This window comes from Cetorhinus maximus, chromosome 13, assembly GCF_964194155.1.
Source record: "Cetorhinus maximus chromosome 13, sCetMax3.hap1.1, whole genome shotgun sequence".
Lineage (NCBI taxonomy): Eukaryota > Metazoa > Chordata > Chondrichthyes > Lamniformes > Cetorhinidae > Cetorhinus > Cetorhinus maximus.
In genome coordinates this window covers 55,437,594-55,452,817 of record NC_135891.1, presented here as the reverse complement: position 1 = coordinate 55,452,817, position 15,224 = coordinate 55,437,594, and the positions used below count along the sequence as shown (strand labels likewise).

The 15,224-nt window shown below is 41.1% G+C and overlaps 1 protein-coding gene across 4 annotated transcripts in view; it reads left to right on the top strand.

Moving 5' to 3' along the window:
• The window catches only part of LOC144688615 (pleckstrin homology domain-containing family G member 4B-like), a 202,449-nt gene that overhangs the window by 91,703 nt on the left and 95,522 nt on the right, over window positions 1–15,224 (top strand). For all 4 annotated transcript variants that reach the window (XM_078555392.1, XM_078555395.1, XM_078555394.1 and 1 more), the window contains one exon: window positions 7,191–8,517. In XM_078555392.1, coding sequence (XP_078411518.1) covers window positions 7,191–8,517 — 1,327 coding nt within the window. The remainder of the gene's footprint in view (window positions 1–7,190; window positions 8,518–15,224) is intronic.

Sequence of the window (15,224 nt, the reverse complement as noted above, 5' to 3'; positions counted from 1 at the left end):
AACTTGATTGAGATTGACCGAAGCTAATTTTAGTATTATGATCCTTAACATCTATCAGAGGGAAAAAATGTTTAGCTCCAAAGTGACCAACATACAGATTTATTACCTCCTTTACCATACACCCTATTTCTTTGTGAACAAGATGTGGGTGTGTTAGAAAAGCACTTGCATTCTGGCCCATGACCAAGGGAATGCTGAATGCAGACATTGTTGGTGGAATACACAGCTGGTCACTTGGAACTGAATTTCTACACTGCTGCTACCCAACAGGAGGATAATAACTGTGTAGCATCCATATGATTCATTTGTTTTTCTGCGAAATATAACTGTTTAGTATGAATGTTCAGTCCAAAGCCACCCTCAACCATAAGAAGGTGAAAGTTTATTTGCTGTGTATGTTGGAAAGAGGCCTTACTTCTTTTTGGAGAATATTAATTAACTGCTGTGAATAGGAATGTTGACAAATTTTCAAATACAGCAGAACTGAAAAGCATAGCTCTAAACGATTCTTCAGTGTTCCCAGTAATTCTTATTGACTGAACATTAGCTCTGTCTTTTCCCCTATGGAAGCGAACATATTTCAGTTTATGAACAGTTGAGTTCATGTTTGCCTAAATCCCATAGATTAGCGGAACTTTATATCGTATTCAAGAGAAAACAAGCATTGCATTTGCATATTAATTCTGCTCAATCTCGCATCTGTTTGGTGCATTAAGCACTGTGGTCTGTTGAAATGTGCCAGGAGCCCACATTGGCACAAACCCACCTCAAACCTTCTGGCTTCTGATGAAGGCTCCATTTATTATGTTAACTTTCTTTTATTTATTCAGACGCTGATGAATTTGCACTGTATTTCCAGAACATTCTGTTTTGATGCCCTATTTCAGGGTCTCAATCCTTTGCTCTCAGACCTCAACCAGTTGAGAGTGCAGGCCACAAAATGCGAATTTGGCCTTAAAGCCCAACAATGATAACAATTTGCATATATTGTGCTGTTAATGTAAGGAAACATCGCAAAGCACTTCAAAGGGGCATTATCAAACAAAATTTGACACTGAACCACATAAGGAGACATTAGGACAATAGTCAAAGAGGTAAGTTTGAAGTAAACTAGGTGGTCTTCTGGTAGCAGAAACACATTTTTGTACAAATTCATCAAATCTGTTGTCTAAATGTGCTACTAAAAATATTATTTTGCCAGAAGGTACAGATATTTGGATACAATGCTTTCTCTCCTTATAGTGTAACCTGATTAGTAATAGGGAAAATGGCAGTAGTTGAGTTGCGCTAACAATTCTACGATGCAGAATCCTTATTCAGTTTCAGAGCTGTGTTATTTATGGAGATCCCTCCTTGAAACTGTTTACAATATTTTTCGTGAACTCAGAGGTTTATTTCAGTCAGGCAATCATCATAAACAAACTGGCCACAAATGCCACAAGACTTTATTATTATGTGTTCCCTCTGTCAGTTCTTGTGGTTGTCTGTCCATTGTCTGTCTTAAATTCATGTCCTTTCTTTTAACGTTTCACTGCATATCATTTCAGATTTGATTTTCTATCTAGTCGTTTTGCAATTGTGAGAAAAGTGCTCAGAATGTGCAACTCACTGGCTGGGATTTTCCGTGCCCGCTGACGTCAAGCATTTTCGGTGGCGTGAGCGGACAATATGTCTAGAAGGCCAAAAATCGCTTTCACGGCGCCATGAAACCAGCTTGCAATCATCCGTTCTGCCCGCCAATGTCAGGCTGCATTCCCTGCCATTGGATGTCGGGAACCTCATTGTAATGCATATCAGCATATCATATATGGCCAGCCCGTCGGACTCATCCCCTATCCTGCATCGGCAGGAAAATATGCCAACGTGTTTCACAACAGCATATATAAGTGTGCACTTGGCAGGCTGCACTTCGCTCAGGACTTCAAGGCTTGTTTGCCTGCTTTGCTTCGGACAGCACTTGCAGGCATCAGCGCCAGGCTTCACAGACAGCAACACATCACTTTTAGGGGGGCTCACGAGTAGGTCTCTACCTACCTGATCAGCCATTGTGGGTGACTTTTCAATGGCTGCAGGGCTAGGGCTTGCTCGGGGAAGGGGGAGAAGTGGTCTCAGGCAAGGTAAGAGGCTGCAGGGTGAGGGCTGTACTGGGAAAGGAGGGTATCCCAGGGTGTGTGTGGGGGCACATGTTGATCTGTGCATGACCTCAAGATGGTGAGGGCTGAGGAGGCAGTCTCCAGAGGAGATGAGGCCAGATAGACATGTGAGGGTGTGTGTGAAAGAGTGAGTGGTGATGTACCTTTAGCTGGCAGTGAGTGAGATGCCAGTGAACGTGTGATGGGCTTGAGTGTGTGAGTTTAGAGCAATGAGATGGTTGACATACCCTGGCTGCACGGGTAAGATAATTTATCTTTGTTATGATCCCCAGCTGAGATTCCTCTGGACAAGTCTAATCTCAGAGTGCTTGATAGATGCTAACTTTGTTTGTTTAGATACGTGGAGAGTAGTTACTGAACAGTCACAGGAATCAGCTAATGAGCTTTTTACAAAAGAATAAAACATTTATTCAACAAGAAAAGATGAACTATATTACAATACTTCTTCACCCACAACTGTACCTTTACAGACATATACAGATTTGTAAGGATAACACAAGTTACAAAAGCTATCTTATACTTTAATGTTCACAGTAAGTACACAGTCCATGTAAACCTATAGCACCCTGTGGTCAGACACACCACATTCTGAAACCAAGCGACAGATGCCACCTCAAACAGATGCTATGGATCTCTCCTCAACTCTCCCCAGAAGATTGTCACACCGTGAGCCAACCACTCTCACTGAATTCCGTCCTTCACATGAGGGTTTCCAATCTCCACTTTCCAAGACATCGCCTTGGAATCTTCTCCCAAACCGACGCTTTCTCTTGGATGCCTTCCGTAAGGGTTCATCTCCAGGGTTTTGAACTCTCCTTCTGATGTTCCTCTTCCCTGGGTCACCACATGCATTCAAGCTGTTTTCCACGCACTCTGCCTCTCTGTCTCAGATGTCAACAGTACGCTGCTACTTCACATGCCCATAGCAAAGAGTTACAGACCTTCAGCCATCTCTTTGAACCTTCTTGCTTCTTTCAAGCTGTTCTCACTTTAAATCTGAAGCTTGGAGCCTTTCTCTCTGGCTCTCACTCTTAACTTCATTTAACAGGACCTTTTCTAGGTTCCTGTCCTTTCTTAGACTACAAGGTCTCCTTTGAACTTTCACCTCTTCCACTCTCTTGGATTTTTTGGGGTTTTCTTTAGCTTGGGGCTTCTATCTGTCTCCTTTGCTCCAGTCTCTCCTGGCAGCAACTCCAAAACCAGCTGAACTCCAACAGCTTCCAAATTATAACTGCTGTCTTTCTTCTGTGTGTATGTCTGTGGGAGGGACCTGCCTATCTGGCCCCTTGTTGCTAGGCAACAGCACTGTTTTTCTACTCTTGTGTGTTTACCTTATAGCAGTCATAAACTGCTCATTAGAAATGTAAGCAGCCTTTTAAAGTGAAACTATAACTCCATTTGTCCTCTCTTAACACACATACAGAAATACAAATCAAACGTAAACTTTAAAGCTAAAACTCATTCCTAACACCCACAAATAAAATAAAACATACTTAAACTATCTCTATTTCCTAACATCCTCTATCGGCATTGGATGGCCAACTTTTTCTGTGCAACATTGGCACTGATCACCTCTACCATCTCCTACCAAATCAGAGTAGTAATGCAGCTGCCCCTCCTGCAGCCAGAGTGGGTTAGAGGACATCACAGTTGTCCAAAAGGTGCTCAAGGGCTGCAGTCTTTTTGCCTTTCGGGGCCATGTCTCCTTTACTGTACTCTTGGGCTGGAAGCACTGAGCACGGCTGTACTTTAAATGTGGTGCCTGGTGTGATGAAGCGGTGAGGTGATGGCGTGGTGGGTAAATGAGAGCCTGCCCACCACGAAAACAGCATGTTTCCCTGGAATGCATAAGTAATGCACGTGAAAACCTGCTATCGCGGCTGGTGGGTAAAACGTAATTTTACCCGCTCACTACTGCACCTAGTGCAAATCTGGGACGATTCCACCCGCTATGTCTTAAGACAAGAAGCACAGATGCATTTAAGAGGAAGCTAGGTAAGCACATCATGGAGAAAGGAATAGAATATGCTGATTGATTTAGATGAAAATTAAATAGGAGGAGGTTTGTGTGGAACATAACTGCAGCACAGACTAATTGTGCCACATGGCCTGTCTCTGTACTGTAAATTCTATGTAAATCTATGTACAAAGATACCTATGTATCACCTTCCAAAGGTAGCTACCTCGACATATCCCTTAATACTCTCTGGTATTGGACCAAGATCACCACTCAATATTTCAGTGTTGATTGTTCTGCTCCCTTGGCTTATACCCCAGTGCATGGTGGAACTCAAGGGGCTGGATTTTTGCCAAGTCAGGAAGACTTGGGAGCCTTTTAAAAATGGCAAGTGGATCCTGATTCCATGATTCCCATTCCCAGAGTTTCTGATTTTTGCAAATTCCTTTTAAAGGTGCAGGATGACTTGAGTGGCGAGCCCACTCCCTGCACTCGCAATCTGGCTGGCTCCATTGCAGGGATAGGCTTGTCCTGGTCCTTCACATGGAGTCAGGCCAGCTTTTTAAAGGGTCGTGGTTCAGGGCACCTCAGAGGTGTTGTAAACTATAGTCAGCATGACCAAACCTTTTGAAAGGTAATTTAAAAAGGTCTTTATCATACTCCTCATGCCAAGATATGCCCTCCAAAAACCTCTATGGCCCCTCATGCTCCCTATGCCAAGGTATGCCCTCCAAACAATCCCTCTGGCCCCTCATTACCCCTATGCCAAGGTATTCTCCCTGCACCCCCAATGGCTACTCATGCTCCCATGCCAAGCTATGGCACCTCCATGCCCATTCTGCCACTATACACTGTATAGAAACAATGAACCCTATAGCGACAATAGAATGTGTTAAAAAAAGCTTTTAAAAGAGAACAGTCATTCATTGATAACTTTCCACTCTTAAAAAAACTCATTTTTACTACAGGCTAATAAAAGATCATCCAGACCTTTTGAAGTATCAATAGCTGAAACTGCAAGCATTTGAAACCTCTTTAACTTGTGTAAATAAATATTGTGAAATTGACAGCATAGATCAAAGAGCCAGAGTTAAGAATCAAGCAATATTTTCCCTGGGTGGGGTGGGTAAGATAGTGGGGTTGGGTGGATGAGGGGATAGGGTGGCAGCTGGATAAGGTGTTGAGATCAGGTCGGTGGGGGGCAGGGGGGAGTCAGGTGGTGTGGTCGGGTCAGGTCAGGTTAGGGGAGTTGGGTGTCAAAAGGGGAGTCAGGCAGTCAGGAGGGAGTCGAGGCATTGAAGGGGAAGTCAGGGAGTCAAGGGGTGTATCAGGAGGTCAGGTGGATTCGGGGCATTAGGAGAGAGGGTTGAGAGGTTGAGGGGGATGTTGGGGGATGTCAGTTGTATAGTTACCCAGGAGTTAGCCTAGGATTTTTCAGTCTACCATTTCTTGGGTAACTATTCACGCAAGTAAGTCGGAACTGTCTGAAGCCTCCGACACTAACTCAGACTTGGAGATTTCTTCATGGAGTTACGCATTGGAGTTCAAAGTTCCCGGGCAATTCCCATGGAATCATTGCATTGGGACTTCCGAGAGGCCCCGTAGTACATCTTGGGAGGTACTTTTGGTCTCTGACTATCTGGAGACCAGAAGAACTGGGTCAATGTTTTATGTTTCTGCTCAACCTCATTTACTAAAAACACAAATGTAAAATCTTCCTTCAGTCATTCTGCAGCATAATAGAATATAATTGTTTATTGTTTCTTTGGAGAAAATATATTTCTTGATATATTTAAGAGAAATAACCTGATGCAATTTAATGAACACATCCAAAATGTAAGCATTTTTATTAAGCATGCCTAATATACTGAATCACTGAACATGACTTAAACACATTATACTGAATCATTTACTAGTTTCAATGTTGTAGAATAGCCAGTTTCTTAGTAAATTAAATATTTTCTAATATTTAAGAACTTTTGAAATGTTCCTGTCTGTGAACCTAAATAAAAGCTTAATTTAAAGAACCTTCACAAATGGTTGCAAACGGGTAGAAACTTGCCATTCTTGTTACTTCAAATTGGGGGCATGGAATGGTTCCATAGTTCTCATGCAACGTTTTTTAAACTAGCCTTAAAGATTGCAGAACTCGATTTACACTCAAAGTAAACGAGCACTTAAAATTCCTCGATAGATGGTTTGGCCGATTTTCTGACGAAAAGAACTGGTAAAGCCAACACAGAGTGGTGGAAACTCCAGCCTTATAGAAAAAAAAATTCAATTGAAACCAAGGGTTATAGGCATTTTTAAAAGAAAAAGCCCAGAGCTTTTAGCTAAGAAAAGCTTTTCTCTGTTTAATTAGGTCTTATCTAATAATTAGGTGCATCTGTAGTACAAATACTGCTTCATTTAAACTGGAGAAACAGAGCTGAAAGCACAAGGATAATTACACTATGGGATAAGAGCCTCCCATTCAATGATCAAAGGTCATATGTTAACATTTTGTTTTCATTAATCAATAATAGCACCGTGCACTCATGCACCAGGAATAGGGAATAGGGAAATTGCCTGAACCTCCAAATAAGCCTGATTTTCTTTTTCTTCTTCATCCTGCCTGTCGGTCACACTGACTAAAAACAATAGTGTACATATCCACAAGCACATATATGCCTTAAAATTAAGCTCGTTAAACATTAGCACGTGAATGTGTAAAATCATCATGTTCTCTAGTGCTGTTATCTTACTTAATCAGCTCGAGTACACAGACATCAGTGGCTAGCTGAGTTTAAAATGAATAAAATCAGCCAAAAACCTGTTGCAACAGTTTCCTCATTCAGGCCCATGTAAATGCAGTTGGAACCCAGTTGATATTTCAGAATCCTTTAGGTTAAGATCTCAGATGGTGGGAATTGGGTGACTCCGAAATGAATAGTAAGCCCCTCTGTTTCAACTGACAGGCAGGATTAATATCTATCTCCATATTAAAAATAACTTGCTTAAGTAGCTCACAGCCAACATTACTTATAAGTATTTTATTCTAAGTTTCCTATTAATGCAGCTTGTATGTTCTTTTCCCTCAGGTGAGATATTCAAGCCTCCTGTTCCGCCATGAAGGCTGGCCTTTGTGTCTCCACGAGAAGATAGTGATACAATTGTCATCATTCAACATCTTTCTTCTGCGACCTGGTGATTTCTATCTACAAATTCTACCTGTTGGAAGGCAGTCTACACGAATTGTGCTGAAATGCCTGGGCAAAGACCTCTGCAGTGTGGAAGAAAAGCTTGTACCAGAAATCTCCTACACCAATATTTTTACAGCGGAATGGTTGGGAATGATAAACAGTGATCGTTCTGGTGCACCATTGCACACTTGCTTGTTAGCCACAGAGAATGGGGTTGTGAAAGTGCTTTGGACTAAAATAGTAAACCCCGAATTTGTAACTAAAGTCAAAGTAGCACCAGCATCTGGACTCAAAACTTGTTCCGCTCAGGAAACGCAAAATGACTATGGTTCTAGTAGGATGACATTACAGACTGGTATGGAGACTAATTGTTTATTTGAGGCTTCCGAGCCAGACTCTGATGCTAAAGATGATAAAAATATGTCACCTAACTTGACTCAGATAGAAGGCGCAAAATGTCTGAGCCACCAGCCTGTGATATTGGGAACGGTCTCCCCAAATTTATGTGAACTCTCCAATGAAAATGTCGAAGGGGATTATGTAGATTTAATGATGTTTTCTAAAGAAAAATGTTCTGATAAGAGGACTGCACTTCCTCCATCTAAGTATAGAGAATCTTCAGTTGTTCCAATGAATGGCACATGGGCATGTGGAGGGTCAATAAGATTTGCTGCAGAACCTTGCACACCATGTTTAAATAGAAGGTCAAACAGAGATTTAGAACACAAAGAGATGAAATGTCGCTATCGTGAATCTTACATAGAAGCTCTGCAAAACCCTTTGAACTTTGGATTCAGTTTTCAGGAGACAGAGCCTTCTGAAAAGAACAAGGAAGAAGTCTTGACTAACTACAAGCTTAACAGTGGTTCAAAAAATCCAGCCTGCTGCCGGCAGAACCTGGAATCTAAGAAATCCAGTAGGCCTAAAACTCCATCACCATCTAATTCAACAAATGAGGACAGATTATTGGGACATCCCATTCCACATCGCGCCTCATTCAAGGAACCATATCGATCTACAGTCAAACATGATCCTCATATATCGTCACCATCTTCAGACATTACCAATAGACATTCACTTCCTGATGTTCAAAGATCATGTTTGCCAACTGGTGACACTGTGTCCTCAGAAATTGTGACCAGCAGGAAAGCTGTGCAAGTTACAAAAAAGTGTTCAGTTGGTTATATATCTCCAAGAATCCGCAGACAAAAATCCCAGGGAAAAGGTAAAAATATATGGAATATTGCCTATGCGTAACATCCAAGAGTACATAATTATCATGGCTATTGCCTCAACCAGGGGTCTTCAACCTATGGCTCTAGAGCCACATGCAACTCTTTAATATCTCATTTGCAGTTCCCAACCTTTTCCAGTTGGATCGCATTAAAAAAAAGACAAAAGAAAATCAAGTAAAGTAAAAGCTGTATTTTTATTGTGGGGTTTAAAAGCTAATCAGCATGCTACACTTTATTGTTGCACATGATTTTTTAAATGAAAAACATTGTTGTGTTATAAATAAACCTGTTCCATATAGCTACTTCATATTTATAAATAATCCCCTTGATTCGAGGAACAGGTTTTGTGATTGCGACCATTATTGTTTCTAATGCAGCTGCAATGGTAAATTATCCCTAATGGGCTATTAGAAGCTTTTTGATTACAAGAATCAATAACTGAAAAAAATGTCTTAATTTAATGCATATTAAGTTAGCTTTTGTTTTAGAGATGATTTTACACACAAAATTATAGTTAAAAAAGTAAAAAAGTGATAATTCAGAGTTAGGTATATTTTTAAATTTAGAGTTTTTCTCTGTTGATACATGGCCAGGATTTTATGCTCCACCCCCCCCCACCCTCACTCGGTGGGTTCTGAGGTGGTGGGGGAGTGTGAAATTGCACGGGCGTGATTCCGTCCGGATTCCCGTCCGCCCTGACACTGCAGCGATTATACACTAGGGTGGGCAGGGCCTCGGACAGGAAGCCCACCCTTGCCCCAATTGAGGTCTTTAAGTGGCCAATTAATGGCCACTTAAGGGCCCTTTCCTGCCCAGCCTCAATTTTTAGGCTGGCGGGCAGATGAAAGCTCAGGATGTGAAACCCGGAAATAAAGAAAGTTCGATCTCGGGCGGGACTAGGGACACCCTCACCTAGCGACTCCCAAGCCTTCCCTAGTCTCCCACCCTGGGATCCCTGACGCCTACTTTTTCCCTCGGTTCCCAGAACTTAGTCTCAGGCAGCTCCACGCAGTGCTTCTTCTGGCCACTGTAGCACTGTTACTGGAGGGACTGGAGAGCTGCCAGCCAATCAGATTGGCCGGCAGCTCTCCAAGGCAGGACTTCCTCCCGAGTGATGGACGGAAGTCCCACCTTATACCAATTAACGTTCGTTCATGTAAAATGTCAATAGGGACCCCTGATTCGGCCCCCACCATCCTAAAAATTCAGGCCATAAATTCAATGAAGTTATTTTATTTATCATATATGCAAATTGTGCATGCTACCAGGGGCCAAGTAATTTGGCAGGCGCAGTTTTCCAAGTATTCGGTTTAGAATTTCGGTCAAATTTTTGTCTTGCAGCTCCCGGTGATTTTTATTTTAGGCATTTTTTTAAAAAAAGGGTTATTCGCGTAAAATAGACTGCCAACCTCTGGTCAGAGCTGTTACATAGAAATAAACAAAATTGCTATATTTTCCTTTGTTTGGAAACACTAGTTGTAATCAGGTCATCCTTTCTGAAAAGAACATTAATTAGCATTGTGCAGAGTTTTTTTTTGCAAACCATTAGATGAAATAATAAGAAAAACAAGCACTTATTAATATAAAAGTGGTGATATTCAGAGCACTCAATCTGTAATTTAGGTGGGAATTTGCTGGAAAGATCACAATTTTGGCCAGGACATGCTCCCTTGCAAATTGCCATGACCATTCAGCTTCATTTTGGTGTGCTTTGAAAGCATTTGAATTGTAGTAGTAATATATTTATCAAATATAACATTAATTAATGTATAATATATATTTATCAAAACTATAAATATTTTTGTGGTGCATCTCAAGTTCTGATACTTAGCATGAAACAATGTTGTACATATTTTCTAGTTAATTCAATAGAATATTAACATTCATAATAGGATTGTTTTAAATTCTAATATTCTAATATATCAATGTACTTCATGATTGCATTTTAGATTATTTATGAGAAAATTCGCATAATCTATAGCCTTTCATGCTAAGTATCAGTAATTGAGATGAAGAGCGAAAATATTTATAAGGTTGACTTTGCTTGGGACTGTTCTTATGCTGTTGCTGTAACGTTAGTGCCAATGGGATTTTTGCTGAACATCTGAAATTCTGGTGATGGAGTGGGAGGAGCCACATATATTTCAACAATGGCATAAATAAGGAAGAATGTCTTATTGGGCGTAACAAGTCCTTTACTGTTCCTAATCATTCCTATGTTTTTAGAATCAGAGGATCATGTAACACAGAAAGAAGCCATTCGGCCCATCAAGTCTCTCCCAACTCTTTAAAAGAGCTACATCTTGTCATGTTCCCCTGCTCTTTACCCATGCCCTGCAAACTTCTTTTTAGGCCCTATGCTTGGTCATATTCACTACTTGAACAAACCATCGTAGCAAATTTGTTATGAAGTTTTGAAAAAAGACATTGTTCCCTTTGGGCTGTGCATTTTCTGTCATATTCATATCGTCCCTTTTATGTTGTGCTTTATATTGGAAGAAATTTTATGCTCCCATTCATATGCAATGTTGAACCCAGTCATTTGCTGTTGCGGCATTAGATTTACATCCAACATTAAGAAAGCAGATACCATGTTTTTAAAGGGCGGTGGAGGGCTGGTGGTGTTGACATGGTACCTGTGAGCCTCAAAGTGGCCAGTGAACACAAAGAGTCTGGGGGCATGAAGGGCAAGCTGATCATAATGGCTACACCTCATTGCTTTAAATTTTGTTGGTGACTTGCCTGAACGCAGGCCTATTGCAGCCAAACAAGAGTGAGAATGCTTTGAAAATGGTGCTTTTGGATGGCATATCAATGTCCTGATGCCTCTGGCATGTGCTGGAATTTTCAAATTGGCGACATGGGGAAGCTGGTGAACTGCTCGCCTCCAATTAACAGTCTGTTAAGTTTCTTGAGGAGCTTGTTAACAGGCTGGGGAGGGCGAGAAGATGATTTTCAACCTGTAAATTGCCATGCCCAGTACACATTATTGTACAGCTCTCGGGTTCAATGGGGGAAGAAATTAAGGGTTTTTTAATGATGGAAACTCGTTGGCACTTGAGGATTGTGTTGCAGATCATGTGTAGTACCTTACAGTTGGTTGTTTGGCCACTTTTATGCATGTGAGGCTGTTGGTCCTCCAAGGTGCTGCCTTTGCTTTTCTGCAAGGCAATGTGGCAGGCCCCATTATGGCTGCCATCTGTTTCTGCTGCTCAAAATCTGCAGGCAGCTCCCATCTCCTGATAATGCTTGGCACACACTGACTGGGTGCTGAGCTCACCACTGGGTCAATTGGGGCATATATATTTGACGATTGCATCAAATATGTATCACTGATGTGGTTCAGGGTTGGGAGCCAGAAATTATTGGTTTCTTGATCGCAGATTGAATAGTCAGATTCAAAAACTGGCCAACAGGCAGGAGTGAGAATTTGGCAGCAGGAAGTTGCAGCCAAAGCCCCATGGCAAGGATCCTAACAGTCAAGTAAATTGTAAATCTCAGGGTTTTTTCCTTTTTTAATTGAGCTAAGAGCAATTTTGTCCATCCCTAATTGCCTTGAACTGAGTGGCTTGCTAGGCAATTGCAGAGAGCAGTTAAGAATCAATTACATTGCTGTGGGTCTGGAGTCTCGTGTAAGCCAAATCTAATAAAGATGGTAGATTTCCTTCCCTAATGGACATTAGCAAGCCAGGTGGGTTTTTACAACCATCATGGCCACTTTTAGTGTCTCACTTTAGCTTTATATTCCAGATTTATTAATGGAATTGAAATTCCACTGGAGCATTAGCCTGGGCCTCTGGAACACTAGTCCAGTGACATTAACAATACAACATCATCTCCCCATGATGCAATGAATGCCAGGTTGTGATTGGAAGGAGTGGGGAGACCAGGACAAAGGAGGCTGAAGGCATCTGCCCCTCTGGGCATGCAAAAAAAAAAATGAAAATGTAACAGTTTACCTGCCTGGGCTTCTTCTCGCCATGTGAAGTTTGTCCTAATGTAGAAAACATCCTGACTCAGACATCCAATTAAAATTGTAGATCGGGTGCAAGTGACATCATCTGGACCCAGTCTGCATATTTAAGTAGGACTACATTTCCTTCCCATGGGTGGCAAGGAAAAGAGCAGATTAAATTGCAGCACAAGAGAAAGACTGCTGGATTGAGGGTGGTGGTGGGAGTGTATAGTAAGTCATTGCCCTCTTTTTAACTGTTCCCCCCCAGCCCAGTTTCCACTAGGTGATGGGTATTAAGATCATGGTGTTAAGGTTGTGGTATCAAAGTTTGTTTCCCTAGTCTTCACAGCAGCATATTGTTTGGTCGGTAATGTCAGAAGCAATATTTTTGCCAAGAGCCTATTGCCCAGCTACAGGAAATGCAGTCTGTACACAACTTGTTGTCCCATGATGCCTAACATATTGCACTGTGATGCAATTATCTGTGTTTTATGATACTAATGATCTTAGTCACGCCATTGAGCAGGAAGTACTAAACAAAAACAAAACATTGGCCAGGATTTTATGGCCCCTCCCACTCGGGATATTATGGACCCGCCGAGCTGAATGGAGATTTAAATGGCTCGCCGCATCCGCTGGGGGGAGACACACCATGGCGGGGCCATAAAATCTTGGTCATGTTATGATGGGAGAACTGTTTTCAATAAAAGTTGAAAACATAAACTCTTATCTGTCACCTTGAGCTACATAATTAGGTTTGCTGAACACCTCTGTCTGGAAGTTGATAGGGAATAAATGTTAAAGTCTTCAAACAGTTAATCCATTTCTCGGTGAATGAAACTTCATGAACAAAACTGACACAAAATTAAAACAAGTTGTAGCTGCACTTAGGAATGAGAGGCCCAAGTAATAAAACACGTGAGTTATCAGAACAATATTGCGCCTCTTCTGAGCATGGGTTAAAAGCACATTATGAATGTAATTTACATGGTGGAATGTTGCTTGGTACAGTATCAATATCCTTACACAAACTAGGACTACTCCGGGTGCAAATTGGATAAATAGTTCACTTGTTCCACTCCTCAGTGCTGTCATCAAGCAATGGATTAATCTTCCATCGTTCACTGATTTTGTAGAAAACACTTTGTTGCAAATCCATAGACTGTTAAGCACACCTCAGACTTTAGTAACCTTTCATCACTTCTAAAGCTGTCTTAAACTTTCTAAATCATAACAGAGCAACAGTGATTTAAAAAGCAAGATACTGCAGTATGCACCTTATTACCAAACACCCAAGCCTTAGGCCATTAATTTACACTCACACGCATTGCCTAGAATCAAACTACCATTTTCTACAGCGGCAGCATCCAGCCAACGCCCTAATGTTCTTCCTACTTGGCTATGTTCCAGTTCCTCAGAACACACGTTTCAGGCTGCTGCAAGTAGAGACAATGGTTTAGAGCGACAAATGCACAAGGTCCCTTCTATGTTTCAGTTTTCAATCGTTCTCTACCATGCTTGAACCAATCTTTTATAATACAAGCAGCCAAAACAGAACTGTTCCATAAACAGACGATTGACTAGCATTTTACTCCTTTCACGTACCATTATCTTGAAAAATGAAGGCAATGTCCTTGTAATGTTGTAAAAGTAAGCCTATCACAATATTATTTTAGTGTTTCCTTCACATGTTTAACTGGGATAATCCTAATGCATCCTGTTGCATTTCTGGCCCACAAATGAAAATAGTGCATCCAGAGGAATTTTTTTTTCTCCATACAATTTTAGTTCCAGTTCATTTTTACAAAAGACATTAACTGTTGCCCTGGTATGGTTCCATGGAAACCAACTATTTTCCAGTACCTCACTGGCCATCATCATATATGAATCTAGACAATGAGTACAAATAAGCTATTGAACTGCAGGAGGCATTCCCTACATGTTCTCAGCTGTAACCCCAAGTATATACACTTCTCACTTGGGTCATTGGATAGTAATACCAAGTGAAAACCCTGGCTGATGTCTCCTTCCTGTCCTGGGGGCTTTAATGTCATATATCTACTATCATCTCAGCTAAATTTGGCTAATTCATCATAGCCTTGGGAACACAGAAGTTCTAGGTGAACATGCAGAGCTTGATAATATATTTTTGGAAGTCATGTGGCCATTTAATCCTATTGCAGATGTTTCTAGGCTTCAATGGCAAACAAGGAGGAATGGGAGGTATTCAGGATCTCTGGGAGCAACTGCAAAAATAGTGTGCTGATCATCTTCAGGATAGTGAGCATCACATTACTACCAGAGTGAGACACACTGCTGTCAGTGACCTGTGCCCCACATAAAACTTTTGATACCAGTATCACACCAAAGCCATTTTTGGAGCAATGAAGAATTACATAGTTGCTCACACCACTTCTTAATTAAGGAAGGAACTCTGTGCCCCCATACTTAATACAGATACAACCTCCAATTGTTAGTAAATATTTAAATTTAGGGTAGTCAGCTTTATTTCTATTACTGGAAACTTAAAACCATTAAAATTGTTTTGAGAGATAAGGTTTAAAAATTCTGCCACATGTCTGTGGTTGTTATACCACAGGCAAGGGCACCACTATTATGTGGTCACAAATAATCCAAACAATGTGAGTTTGGTAGGAAATCCAACATTTATACTTGGCATTTTTCAAGTGAAAACTATTTGGCACTAGTTCAAGATATGCAGTATAACTACCATATCATATC